This window comes from Haliotis rufescens, unplaced genomic scaffold, assembly GCF_023055435.1.
Source record: "Haliotis rufescens isolate VD_foot unplaced genomic scaffold, xgHalRufe1.0.p SCAF_186, whole genome shotgun sequence".
NCBI lineage: Eukaryota > Metazoa > Mollusca > Gastropoda > Lepetellida > Haliotidae > Haliotis > Haliotis rufescens.
Window position 1 is genome coordinate 28166 of NW_025963875.1, and position 15510 is coordinate 43675.

A 15510-nucleotide genomic window follows, 5' to 3' on the forward strand; every position below is an offset into this window, starting at 1 on the left:
ATACATATTTCATTAGACTGATCACAATACGATACATATTTCAGTAGACTGATCATAATATGATACATATTTCAGTAGACTGGTCACAAAGCTTTACATATTATAAATAAGTATAATGAATTGATATCCAAGCAGTACATGTCATTTGGTTATATTTACTCCAAATGGGAAGTTATGGACGCTAACAAGGATTTATCTAGACCTGCACAGAGGCCAGAATTAGGCCCAAGTCTAAACCAAATGACTATGGAAATTTCGAAACTGGATTTAAACATTTCCCAATTCATGTTGTTATAGTTACAACTAATCTTATGGTATTTTAGAGGTGACTTATATTTCACTGATAACCGAACCAGTATGGTGGAAGATGCTTAAATGCTAAGTTTGCATTATTACATTGATGCTTAGTTTGCATTATTACATTGAATGCAATGTTATCATACAATGTTATAGAAAACCTCTGAATGTAGAAATAAAATTTAAAACTTTGAAAATATCCCAATTTTTAACAAAATTATTATTTTCCCCAGTTTGACTCCAAGGAGCATTTAGTTTGGAATCATAGATACATCTGTTTAAGGTGGCCAGTGTAGAAAATAGTGGTGTGTGAGGCAAGGTACAGATACGTTGCCCAGACATGTGAACACTCTGCCATGTGATGTCCACTATTTGATGTAGAGTGTTAAAACACCTCACCGGGATTAAATGCCAGCCTTTCTTGCAGCTAATGTTTTTATGAATTGAGAGAAGTATGTTAATAGGTTATTTAGGTATTTAGTGGAAATTCTTAGCCAATTGACAGGTAGAAAATGTGGAAAAGCTTTCAGTGTGTTGTATTTCCATAGAGCTTTTCCATATGTGGCAGGTTTTTTTCAGTTATTTATTTGTAGAAGTAGTAGAGTACTGATATCCATCAGCCAAAAGGTTAAAATGAGTCACATATTTCTATATTTTTATCAAAATGTATTTCTTGGATGTATTTACTATACCAGCATGGTAGGCCTGAATGGGAGAACTTGTCGTGAATTTCTAAACATTTCATAAAGATTATAGTTAGTTGCTTTTCTGACTGCTTCATTTCCATTACAGCAGAGAAATTAACCACTTTTACAGCATTTGCAGTGATTTGGCTAGAGAGAGTTAATATCATTAGGACATGTTTGTGATTCTTACAGTTTTTGACAGGACATTTTACTGTATCTTTACTAAAATTGAAAAATATCTTCAGGACCTTTTTGTATGACAATCAGTCAATGTCCTTGAAATTGAACCCATCTGAAACACTGCTGTTGCCCATATAATGATAAGATTAATATGATTTCCTGTCTGAACGACATTGTTCCATTTATACTATCCCCACTATAGTATTCAGGGAAAAAACTATTTTTCTTAGCACTTTCCTGAATGGGATACCTTTAACATGGGGGAGGAGGACGTCATGTGACTCATTTTACTTGCTTTTTCTACTGCAGTAGTCTTCAAGTCTATGGGTCTCGATTCAAAGACTACAGGAGCAAAGTTCATTGACCCCAGGACTCCCCTAAACCTAAAATTTGACCACTGTTCTGTACATGCTATCTTAATCCTGTTACTTAATGTCCATGTTGTGTTACAGTTGGTACCCGCAGAAAGCAGTGCATCCGACACACAGTCATAATGTACCGACTCCCAGGCTGGGGACGTGGTCCCCCTCCCCGCGGAGAGGGTTGGGGGGATCGGAGACAGCAGGCCGCCATCATTTCAGTAAGTATATTGAACTATGGGTTTCAGTGTTGGACATACTTTTGGTCGTTATTAGGAGTGAAAAAGTTGAAACCTGACTGAACTTAACAAAGGCTCAGGGCAATTTGCTAATGGTAGTTCTCCATTGGCTGGAGGAATTCTGAGATGAGATACTGTCGTCATATAAGCCTACTCGTTAGTGGAAGTGTGTGGTGCCGAAGTGAGGTCTTGTACAAAAAAATATTAGAGTAATGATTTGAAACGTGGCCCACCAATTAGTATATTGAGTTACTTTATTTTGCCTATGGTATGATGCATAGGGCTCATTTGTGCTGTTCCTTATTTAAATAATTCTTGAAGAAATCACAAACATGTTGAAAAATTGCTTAAGGTATAAACCTGCAAGTATATAAGTGGCATTTAGAAACTAGTATCAACGAAGACAGTTGACTTGTGCTTGCAAGTACTTGAGAAAGATTCTAGCATCTGTTCGAAAATGTTTGGAAAGAAAATGTCAACTGTCTTCAGTGTATGATATAGGCAAGTGGGGATACCATGCTTATTTCACCCACTACCCCCACAGAAGTGTAAAACAAAATGTTTTAATGTAATCAAATATGTTTTTCCTAACATTCCAGAGATTGAATCTGAGAATGTAGAACAGCAGTTTGATGTGAAAATGTCTTCTACTTGAGTGAAATTGCACACAGTTGCACTGAACCAAGTTCCAGTGTAGTAACATGTAACCAGTTGCCGGATACTTTCACACTTGAGTGAACCCTGGATTATGAGCCCTCCATTATGAGGGAATAAGCATATGCCCAGGTTGTCATTAACAATCACTTGAACAGCACACCCACCATTTACTGCCGTTTTATATAGAGGGAGGAGGTGAGTTTTTATGCTGCATTCATCAGTATTGCAGCAGTGTCAAGGAAGGTGAAGGTTTAGCTCAGTGGTGAGAGCACTTACTTGTGACGCCATAACAGGGTCCTACTTGCCTGCACATGGCTATGTAGTGTAATGCCAGGTCTTTTTGTCCCCACTTTATACCACTTACTGCTATTTTATATAGAGTGGATGGGTACGCAGGATTTATCTGGACCTGCTCAGTGGCCAGTATTCAGCCCCAAGTTTACAGCAACTGTCATAATGTAGTCTTTTTGTTCACACTTTGCTCATCACAGCAAAATACAGAAGACGTTTGAGTCTTGAAGGGTAAATGTCGTTCTTGGGGTTCCTGGTATGATATCACTGGATTGTTGCTGAAAGCAACAGCTCACAAGTAACTGGGTACTTGATCCATAAGGTATCAAATCAATTTGGAGCTCAGTAATGTTGAATTGTGACCCCAAGGTTACATTGTTACACTTAATTTCGCTTTTGTATCCTGACTCCTTGTATATTGATACAATAAACCATGGCGTTTGGGCTCATTGTTGAAGGACCCAGCTCTGGTTCTACCTATTCAGGAACAGGCTAAATAATTGGGAATTTGCTGCGAAACAGCACTGTGACATCTGTCAAAACAACTCTAAAGAAGCAGTGCTTGCTTTCATTGCATAAGAGAGGCAAGCCAAGCGTAGTTTCCATGATTGAAATCAAGATGTCTGTTTAAGCCGTTGAACAGCTGTTGCTCTGTGGCTGTTGTTGCTGTTGCTGTTGCAGATCCAGACAGAGCTACAGCGAAAGGTTTACCTCCAACTATAAATGTTGAAGTTGGACGAACTCATGTGTAGTGGTCGTGCAATATTTTCTGACAATATCCTGAAATAACTTGTAATATTTCTGGAAGGAACTGATGTAGGATGATCATGTAAATTCATGCTGAATCCAGGAATCTCACTGGTTGGGAGAGTTCAATGATTTGGGGGTGCCGAGACAGGGAGACCAAGAATTATATCATTTTCAAACTGTTAAGGGCAGTTTCTCTCCCATGGCAGATTGATTGGTGACTGGATGAGGGAAAACATCTTTCCAAGTACATTAGCTAGAGGTCTATTATCATGGGTACATTATGTTTGATAAACAAGGTAGATGCAAGGAGATCCACAATGTATTGTGTACAGTCCTTCTGTGAACCAGTGGCTGAGGGTTATTGTCCCTTGAAAGAAGAAATAACTGTCCGTTTCTAAGAAAAATGAAATGATTCATCTAGCTCTATGTCATACCTGGCTGATCGCTACCCCTTGCAGGTTTCTACACGCTGAACTAACCACGTCAGTGTGAATCTATTGGAGTTGTTCCCCACTATCTAATGCTGGTCATAAGAGGCTACTCAGTAGTAGAAACTAACATTTTTGTTCCACTAGTCCTTATAATTATCACATAAAGCAACACCTTTACAAATGGCAAATTTCTACTGGTCCTTGTGATACCATAACTATTAGGCAAGGACTACATCTGCTACTTCTTTGATTGGGTTATGAGCCTAGACTTGTTGCTTGCGTGTCATCATATCCCAATGGTGTTTATTATTGCTCATAGTGTCAATCACTGGTTTGTCTGGCCCAGGCTTGATTTATACACAGGTGTACCGTGACTCGAACATTTGGTAAACAGTTCCCTTGCTCATACAGAGGTTTGGCAAGGAGTCATCAGAATCATTGCCTGATAGATGTAGAGTTTACTACAGGAGTGTCTTTCAGATACCATTTATCTACCTATCTAACGAGCATAAAATATTATATTTAGACGTGCCATTGTTTATTTCAGTGCAAACGCATCAGTAGTGAGTCGAGATGAAACTTGTGACACATGCACGGAGACGGACTCAGTTATCAGTGCAGCGGCAAGGAGAGGTATGTAGAGTTTTCTCCCTTGTATATACACCCTTATATGTTCTAGGTTACTGTGATATATCTGGTGCAAAGTCAGGAGATATATATCTATACCCATATATACCCAGGAGATAAACATATGCCTTTATGAGGCCAGTGGAGGCCCAGGTGGCCCAGGTGTCTAAGGCATGACAGTTTGCATCCATTGGGCAGCCAGAAACCTGGGAGCATGGGTTCAAATCCCAGTTCCCCCTGATCATGTTTCTTGGTTTGTCAGCTCCATACCCGTACTTGTGTTTTTCACCAAAGTGCATCACATAGGGCTTTCCTCCCACACTATGCTGACACGCTGTGATAGCTGAAATACTGTTCAAAGCGGCATTAAATCCAACTCACTCACTCAATCACTTATGAGGCTAGTAGCGATTGATAGAATAAACTCTGACAGTACTTGATAGCTGCCTATCGCTAGGTAAACTGTGATGATAACTTAAGAAACGACTTTACACAGTGTCTACAGACCTAGGACAAACTCTTGATGAAGGACGTACTTGGTTTATATGTGAATGGAATAATATGTCGATGTTGGCTTTAACTGGCAATGCAGGTTAAAGACATTGTATAGCAGCATTTGTAATTGTGGGATCCTTAAGGTTATCTGTAACTTTCAACATCCAATTTTATTATTAACACCACCTGAGTCTCATGTTTTATTTGGAACAATGTACAGCAGAAACTGATAGAATATGTTTCATGTTTGTGACTGACACCAGTAAGTTTGAATACCACAAGGCCATGAACCTCCCCAAATTTTGAACTGGTCAGAATATGTCCCCAATAACTCATACTTGTCTGCTTGTTGGGATTCCAAGGCAAAATAGGCCTTCAGTAGTATAGGCTTGTTTCCTGGTTTGGGTTCCTGGTCAGAATAAGTGCAAATGATACGAGAGGTGGAATCTGATTGTTCCATAGGAGAGGCTTGGAGAGACATAACTCGTAATAGTCACTGGTAGCGCTACAATCGTGCACAGGAATTCCAGCCTAGTTGGGCAAGGATAGAAACTCGACTTTCACAGTCAGTTAATGCCCTTGCCTCAGGAAGATGGTTGCTGGGTGCTTATAGAATACAAGCTAGAAGGATTTACGGATTGTTTGTACTAGGTGTTAAGTGGTGGACTTACAGCATTCTTTCATGAAAAGTGAAATAAGCTTAATTCTGACTTTCATGTATTCTATATATTGTTCATTATCATTTTAAGAAAGGAAATATGTTGAAATGTCCAACCTTTGGAGAAACATTGCTAAGTTAGCATATTGTTCAGATAGCATAACCTTATCTCTTTGTGATGTCATGAACAATGGATGTTATGCCTTATTGTTCTCAGCAATGTGACATCATATCACATCATCATATCATTCGGCAGATTACACTTATCTCTCTACCCTAATATGGGTAATATTCATAATTGTGTACCTACTGTTGTCTGAGATGTCAGAGCATGATAGATCTTCAGTTCCATAGCCTAAGTACCGTATTCCTCCACTAAACGCTTTCAGACACTCTTAACTACCAACGTTTAATCAAGAACCAGCCTTATAATTCCAATTTCTGACTATGATTCGCTCAAACTCTCCTTCGGTACCGAAGTTTAAAAGTTCTATAAAATGCTTTAGTTTTCCAGGGACAATGTGTTGAACGCTTACAGTAGTTGAAATACAATATGTAATGCATTATGAAACTACCTGGCGTATTTGTGCTTTTTTCATCACCAGCGTATAATCGAGGAAATACGGTATTAGGACATGCTAAAATAGTGGCAGGGTGGTCATAATTGTATTTTCAAGACTGTTTTGCCAAAGAACATAAGAACATTCTGATACTTAGGATAAGAAAAAAATTATTGTTTTATTATTATTTTTTAAATAGCTCCAAATAGGTCTTTTTGACTAATAGGTTTGTTTTATCTTATTCAACCACAGAATGAAAAATAACATAGAATTGGTAGCTATCATGACTATGTTGTAAAGTATGGTCATGAAGATAACTTTTGGCAATTTTCCAGTTTGTGGTGATATCTATACTCCTTTTGGGAGACGTTGATTAATTTGGTAGCAAAACCATAAACACAATGAGATGATGTACAGGAAATGTGTCGATACTGTTGCTGTCCTGGGAATTTGTGATTGATGAATAAATTTGAGATTATGAAATATGAGTCATCTTGAAAAGAAAGTTTGAAAATGTATCGCAATTCGCCATTTCAAAATTAATTTGGATTTTAATAATTTAGGTGTCATGTTTGATCTCTAATTTACAAATCAGGTATGTGCAGATAAATCTACAAATTGATATAATTTGTTATTCTAGATTTTATCTTGGTTTTCGCTGTGCAGAGTTGCAGGTTTTGGCATGCCAGAGACCTAAGGTCTTGGTGGGAGTCTTAGTTGGCCTGATGATGTTTTTCTAGGTTTGTCAGCACCATACCCGTGCTGTACCACCTTATGCCACAGGTGTAAAATAAGCCCTAAATGATTCTAAAATGCGTCCGCAACTGAGTTTATGTGTATTGATGTGCGACCCCGATACAGCACCCCCTGTCTGGGTGCAAGCAGGTGAAGAGCTAAACGTGATTGGATAGATGTTTATTTATACTGTAGAGTATCTTCCCAGGATGCCACTCGGATAAGGATTGAGCCTCATTCTGATTTCCGTCTCGACCACATGAAATAACACACTCCACACACCTCCAAATGTCAGGGGACTCTAAGGGGGAAATATTGCAGTGATAAACTCAGATTCTGTTGCTTGATGCCCAAGGGCTTGACAGTGTGGGGTCAGGATACAGGGTTCAGGGGAGACAATCCTGGCATGTTTGACATGTTATGTGTAAATAGAAGATAAGATTATTGGCAATTTAGAAAAAAAGACATGCCAACATTCTGTCAATATCAAAGTTGTAGGTACGGATCAATTCTTTTTGAGTCAGTTCAGGAGTAACTTGACATCAGTTTGCCTGCATTCCTTACATCAGTGCATACAGCTGAATAAGTCAGTACACAACAAATGCTTTGGTTGGAAGAGTTGTACTTTTATCCGAAATGTTTTTTGTCCCTACAGTAGAATGAAGCCAATTCTTCTCCTGTGTGGTGATATGGCTTCAAGTAGCATTGACCAACACACTCAGAATGAGAGAATCATTGTCAGTGAGGCTCTTTCACCTTCTTATGGCAACATCTGGAGTTGAACGGAAGAAGGATTATTCATTGATATGACCCATCTGCACAATTATTTATGGTTCCAGCCGACCCATTTGTGAATACAGTTTGAGAGTGAACATTGTGATCAATATGTAGGTGCCACACAGACTGTTCAATACAGAGCCAGTAGATGGGACCAGGTATTAACAGGTATTGATACCTGTCATGTGATGGCCATTATTGGTCAGGAACTCAATCCCTTCTAATCACGCAAATAAAGGCATAAAAACCTTCTTGAGATTAATATCTGCCCTTAGTCGTGTATGTTCCTGATCTTTAGTATACAAACAACCAGATTGTTATCACAATTGGTAGCCATTACCATGTGACATGAAGTCTTTATCTTTCTCTGACGGTGGTATAAACATTGTATCGGTGTCCTTCCTACCCCTTAGTGCTGTGCTAAACAAATATAGACACGTGATATTGTCTAGCTGTGCTATACAGGGTATATCTCTCCAGGCAGTTGTGTGTTATACACACAGACAATAGTGTTGTATCACACAGACAGTATGGTCTTATATGACGGGAGACAATAATGTTATATGAGATTTATGGCATGTTGTGTCAGGACTAACACTAAGCAGTGGTTAAGTGTCAGTGTCTACCTGTAGGAGTGTTGATTACAGTTGAATCAGATCTTCGCCTGGGACAAAAGCAAGATCCTGCAGTTCTGACATCATGAAAAGTCGATTTTATGACGACTTTGACATTGAGGAGCTACCATGGCAAGGTATTTTCTGGCATGTTTTGGATCTGTACCTTTCAAGGGAGGTTGGTCGATGTATTTGTTATGTCTGTCTGTAACCTCATAAGTAGAATCAGAGAACTTAAATATTGGAAGATATTTGTTTCTCTGACGTTTTAATGTTCATTAAGATCATAAGTGAAGTTAGTACTACTGTGTTGTAGTTTATGGAAAATGATCATTTGGGGAGGTGGGGGGGTAATAATAATAATAATGGTGTTTCTAGGCTCAAAATTCCTAATCACTGAGGGACATGCTCAATGCACAACACAGCATATGTACATATATAAACAACAGAGAGGGGAGAGTAAGATAATAAACATATACACATTCAGTTGTAGTGTTTGAAAATGTAAGTTTTGAGTCCAGATTTAAACAGTGATACAAGGTGCACTTCTGTATGTTGATTGATTTGTGAAGTAAGGTAAGGTTTGGCATTGTTTTGAAAAGTTTGTGGTAGGTAAGTAGGTCAAGAATGGTGAGAGTTGAAGGAAAGCTGTCATGTTGTCAGTTGATTTATTGTTTGAAACTGCCATGATCAGTGAATCAATAACTCAAAAATCAATACTTGTGTCTAGGAGAAGCTTAACTGATCACTGATAACGTACCACTCCAGAAGATTCAAGTGTTGTACTGATAACGTACCACTCCAGAAGATTCAAGTGTTGTGGTATAGGAATATGAGCGTTGATAATGTAGAATCCAAATTGGTAGCTGCCCATGGTAGAATACAAATAGAACTAAATATACTGTGTCCCTAGTTGGTTTCCATGGTAACTATTGCCTCATGTTTGTAAGTCAAGGACTAATGGGGATTGGTTGGTGCCAATGGGAGCTGACTATGGATAGTGTTGACTTGAGCTGGAACATTGCAGTCTTTGCCAACGTCTTTTGAGATTACCCATCATTTTCAGTCTATTTTAGTGTTGTTGCGGGGATGAAAATTAGCACTAGCCTGGACCAGTTTTGTTAATATTAAAGTAATACTAAAGGCTAGTGAAATTTCAAAGTTATTGGCATTGCTATATGTTATCACTGTTCAAGCTAAAGTCTTTGATAGGTGTTTTGAAGTTGGAAGAACATGAATATATGACACCTTTTTATGGATAACAATTGCCCCTTCATCAGGTGAAGAGGCAAGAAGTAGCTTTGAAACATCATGGCAAAGAATAAAAGAAGTTGTTATCCCTAAAAAAGTGTCATATATTCACTGTTCAGGATAGTAGACTTTCTTGGCTAGCTTCTATCCCTTGAACTTTATCTATGGATTATTATTAACCAAGCTTGCTGGACCGAATACGTTCAGTAGACAAGGAATCAGTCTTGTGGAGGAAACCACAAGCTGAGATTGTGTCCTCATAGCCCAATGGAGTGGAGTGTTGCTCACTCTGTCAGTCATCGGTGTGTTTTGTGCAGATTTGATGTATGGCTGTTTTGTTTGTTTGTTTAATGCCTCACCCAGCAGGATTCCAGCTATGTGATGGCGGTCTGTAAATAATCCAGTCTGGACCAGACAATCCAGTGATTGACATCATGGTCATTGATCTATGCAATTGGGACACGATGGCATGCATCAACCAAGTCAGCAGCAACCCTGACCTTCTAATCCTGATGGGTCACCAGTTATGACAAGCATGGGTTGTCGAAGACAATTCTAACCCAGATCGTCCCTGGGAGATATATGGATGTGAAATTACTGGTTAAAAGTGTACTCACTCACACTGTCACTTGAGCCCTATTTTGTTAACAGTTTACCTCAACATATTTTAAGTGACACGCCCTCCCAGTCCCACTCTTGATAATATACTTAAGATGAATGCCCATTACATTTTATGTGAATGCACTGTCAAGTAGTTATGTAACAGTTTCTGCAAGTGTATTTGCTCAGGCGTTTATTTCTGTTTTATCTCGGCAAATATCAAAACGCAATGAAATGAGTGCTGACTAATGTAGCAATGGCTTATTTGTGGGTTGTGGCGTTCTTACATGCAGATGTAGTTTAGATAAAGACTGGTGATTAAGCTGGAGGCAATACACACAGAGAAGTGTAATTCGGTCTCAATTTTCACAGTTTGTTTCAGATATTTTGTGTGCTAAAGTAATTTGACCTTTTTTTCTTAATTTGACATCGGTGATAGATTTTGATAGAATTTACAACCCCAAAATTACTTTTTAGATTTAGTACACCTTTTGCAAATTTTGCCTTGACATATAGACTTCTGGTCTGTTGTAGATATTGGGAATGGTGAAATTAAGAGAAAAGATACTTAGTAAATCAAAGGCCTGAGAAAAGATCCAAACTCAATTCAAGATGTTAATATCCACCAAAGTAGGTTCTCCATGTTAGCCCCAAAGACCTCGTACATCAAATGATCATTTTCCATGGGCCTTCTAATTAGGTGATGCCTAAGATGTGTTTTTGTCTTGATAGAAGCTTAAAACAATATTCCTGGAAATGTGTACCTTCAAGGATGCATGGAGACGGTAGTTATGATGACTGGTTCATGGAGTTTATGTGCATGCGTATTTATCAGCAGTCACGTGTGACTGATTCATCGCCAAGCTGACAGCACTGATTTCAGCTCTCATCTTCCAGGCAGGAAGATTCCCTTGACACTAATTACAAACCTGCCAACATATTTTCCGATTTTTCAATTTCTTTCTAAGTTTGGAGTCAAATCAATGAGGTTTTGCACCAAAGCACTGGTGTCAAATACTAAGTTATCTTTTCAATTCGCACCGGATAAAACTGACAGCTGATTAAATACAACAGCATAATACCCCCCCTCAGCACAGCAAAGTTTCCCTTTTCCTGATATTATGTGCTGCTTTAACAGAGTAATTTTAGAAATATTTTGGGATTTGTACATGTTATACTCAGTCCTCATCATTGAACAAGGTGTGGTCAAAAAACATAATTGGAAAGTCACTCATCTGAATAGTACAAGACAAATGGTTGAATGTTATTCTCTACCATCTCAAAGAATAATAATAATTTCTCTAAATCTATTACAATATAGAGCAGTACTAAAAAAAGTAAATATCTGCAATATGCTTTGTTTCATTGCAATGAATTATTTTGGTGACTTTTCAACTTTGAAATACATTAAATCCAGACACTAAAAAATGTCATTGGCACTGAGCTAAGCCCTCAATTTTGAGGTATTGAAACCCTCAAATATGAGGTATTGAAGAAATTAGTCTGCAGGCAGAGAGTACAGAAGCCTTGTTTAGTGAGCAGAGGAGGTAATGATGCTGTGACAGGGCTATAGTTGATCTGTTAAAGCACATTGCATAGGGTGCAGCTATGTAAGAAACACATGTGTGACAGGAGCCTTGCTGAGCGAGGGAGAAGTCAGATGGTAACACGAATACCTGTGTCAACATAAATCTATGCCAGCACATTCAAGTATGATGTTATGATAACAGGATATCCTATTTGAAATACCCAGTAGTTCGGTACAGTGATTTACATTGGTTACAGGCTCTGATTATTATATCGTGTGTTGTGTTGTGGTTGGGTGGTGTTTCTGGGAAGTTTCTGAAAAAATAATCTTGTCTAGCAGAAACTGAACAATAATGTTGCTCCATTAGTGATTCCTGATGAAAAAGAAATATGATTTGTTAGGATGGCGAATGATTTGATGATAGAACTGTGGACAATTAATTAGCCTTGGATGAAACTAGCAAAAATGTTTATGTATTGTCAATCTTGTATTCTGTCTTCAGTAGAACTTTTATGAAGAAAATATTTGTGACATTGTTTAAGAAATTGCCATTGATGATTCTCATTGCAACTCAAAAGTGCAGTGCCCCTTGACAAGTTTCATATGCGACACTTAGTGCTGATCATGTTTTATGTCCAAAGTTATGTAGGTCAGAGGTCATTAACTTCAAAAAGTCCTAATAACAGGTATAATGACAGGAAACAATCCCAGTAATAAAGGCTTTTGAAACAGAACACTTGGGCTCATGTTGTGAAATAATGAAGGGAAATGTAGTTTTGTTGACATTGGAGCTGGTCATTTGGTGCTGTGCCCCATGGTGTTCAGTGGTACCAGGGGATGATGGCATTTTGGAAACTTCAGCAACAAAAATAATATTCATTCCGATGTCATGGATTAGGATGATTTTCTTCATATTAATCATAAGATTCGGTTTTGACGACCACTTGACACTGTTGGTAGATTAATCAGGACATGATAGTGAAACGTATGTAATGACAACATCCTTATTGTGTTGACCTTTAAGAGAATGAAAGGAGAGACATTGATGGAATGTTTGCAATTTAAGGGCAGAATGAGTGAAATTAATAACAGTCGATGTTCTGGAGTTGTCGATCAAATGCTCTTAGGGACCAATGATTATTTCCGTGGAACTTGTCCCGTTGATTGCTTGTAAAACTTCATCTTTCAAATCGTGAAAAGGGTGAACTTGTAACATATTTTGTTTCATAGATCTGTGTATGAATAGTGCTTGCAGAAACATGGGGAATGATCACCTCTGATTGGCTAATTGTATGTCATCAAGTTTCATGTTTGTTTGTTTGTTTGTTTGTTGTTTAATGCCACACTCAGTAATATTCTAGCAAAGTGACAGTGGTCTGTAAATAATCGAGTCTGGACCAGACAATCCAGTGATTGATGACATGAACATCTATCTATGCAATTGGGATATGATAACATGCTTCAATTAAGTCTGCGAGCCTGACCACCTGATCCCATTAGTCGCCTCTTATGACAAGCATAGTCACCTCTAACAGCAAGTATGGGTTGCTTCAAGTTTCATGTAGTGCGGACCGTTTCTTATGCAGTTGACCTCCAGTATGTCCTGGCTATTCTTACAGGCTTCATCGAACGCCATTCACTCACTCACTCCAGTAATCTGCATCCAGCTACTCTGAAGATGCATCCTAATTACACAGCTGTTGATATGCTGATGGTGAAAAGAAAGGGAACACCCAGCAAAACAACAGTAGAAAAAATGTTACAGCTGTTTTCAATGGAAGTGCTTTCTATCAGTAGAACAGATTAAACTGTTAGTGTCTGGTGTATCGTTAATAGTGAAGGGGAGGGGGAAAATTCTTCAAGTTATCATTATTGCCTGTCAATGCTTTCCTTAATTGTGTTCACTTTTTCAGTGTAGATAGTGCATGAAATAAAGTGTTCTGTATGCATAGCTGACAGTTGTCCGAATGTTTCATATTGGCTACGAATGTGCAACAAATATACAAAATGTGATTTATTCCTAAATTTGTAGGTCATTTTGCAGTGTTGGAACAAGCTTGAAAAAGCCTTCATTTTTAGTGTAAACCTCGAAATGCCTTAAAAATCACCAAATTAACTTTAAAAGCCTTGAATTTGTACAAATTTACATAAACTTGTTAATCAAAGTATGAAAGCACACAGAAATATGTACCAAAGATGCTTAATTGAGATTTATCACATTGGTAGATTTGTGTGCCTGAAGAATTCATGACAATTATTATTATAGTTAATTTATGTTTTGTTGGGTGAAAAATAAATATTGCTTTTAGGTCTTGCGACTAATATAGCCTTGAACATGACCGTTAGCAGCCTTGAAAAGGCCTTGAATTTTGGTGTTCCACGTCTGTATGAACCTTGTTTTGTTAGGCCTTACACTGTCTGCTGCAAACACAAGCTCCTTTTGTTTATCAACTGGTGTGAAGTCTATTTATAGTTTTACATCCGTCCAATCGAGACACTCCACTCGTATTACCAGAAACTGCTGTGGTCAAGTTTCGGAATCACACTATCATGAGGCTTTGGTGCCCCGACCAGAACAACGGAACAAAATACTAATTGTAATTTGGGAAAGTTGGCAGCTATGTAGATGGCACCTGTGACCCAGTGGTCTTAAGCACCAAAAGCTGGCGTGTAGAATTGTCTCTCTTTTCAGAATCAGCTGATCATGGGTTTGAAACCCAGATTTTGCACATTCATTATGTTGGTCTGTCACTAACATACCCATGCTCATGTGTTTCATCCAAGGACTTTGTGTCTGCAGCCTGTATCACTTGAAGCAATCCTCCCACATGGAGCTGACATGATGGGACTAAAATACTGTTCTCAGCAACCTGAAGCCCTAGTCACTTACCCCCTCATGTTCAACCCATGATATGAGGAAATAATGTTAAGTTTATAAGGTATTGACAGTTAGTCCAGGGACGTTTTGCATACAGAGGTTCTTCATATGGCCTTACTGTTATGATGATGATTAGGTGTATATGAACTGACGACAGATTAAAGATCTCCTGTATGCCAAGTTTACTGTCATACGGTTACAACGAGAGAAACGTAGACCATATGTTTGTTGATGCCCAGTAAATGTATGGCTGATATTGCCACAGTGATTGACTGGAACCATTCCGTTAGAGAGTGGTGTCTTCAGACACAAGTTGTTGTCGACTCAACAGGTGAACGATGCCTTTGATCTTTCCGACTTCAAACTTAACCTAGGATCCCTGTAGAGGATTCCTGTCTTACTTTGATGCCCTCACCCCATACTGAGACAAAGCCTGTCTGTAGATCTTGATGAATATCTAAGAGCATACATGTGTATATGTATATATATATCCAGCAGACAGGCAGTCCGGTGACCTTTGCAAATTTGTAACCATATTCTAAATACATAAAGAACCATTTGCAAAGATATAGCCTTGCTTGCTCTTAGTCATATGGCAAGGCGAGAGGGGCATGGGTGGCCCAGTCTTTTAAGGAGCCATGGGGCACGGGTGGCCCAGACTATGGCGCCGCAATTCACGGTGCAGAGTTGCGTTCCTAGCGCATGGGTCCCTATTAGCATAGGTTCGAATCGCTGTGATTATGTTTCCAGTTTTGTCAGCCCCATGCCCGTATTTGTGGGTTTCAACAAAGTGGTAAACGTCTGAGACTTGCATCACTTCGGGCTTTCACCCCGACATTAAGCTGACATGCCGTGATGTAACTGGAATACAGTTCAAAGCAGTGTTGAACATAACTC

General features: G+C 38.7%; 1 protein-coding gene across 1 annotated transcript in view; it reads left to right on the top strand.

Annotated features, from left to right (window-relative positions):
• Nucleotides 1–1657: 1657 nt before the first annotated feature.
• LOC124121146 (segment polarity protein dishevelled homolog DVL-3-like) overlaps nucleotides 1658–15510 on the top strand; it is a gene marked incomplete at its 5' end in the record, with an annotated part of 58531 nt that continues 44678 nt past the window's right edge. The window contains 2 exons of the mRNA XM_048398693.1: nucleotides 1658–1743; nucleotides 4417–4523. Of these exons, the coding sequence (XP_048254650.1) occupies nucleotides 1658–1743; nucleotides 4417–4523 (193 nt within the window). The remainder of the gene's footprint in view (nucleotides 1744–4416; nucleotides 4524–15510) is intronic.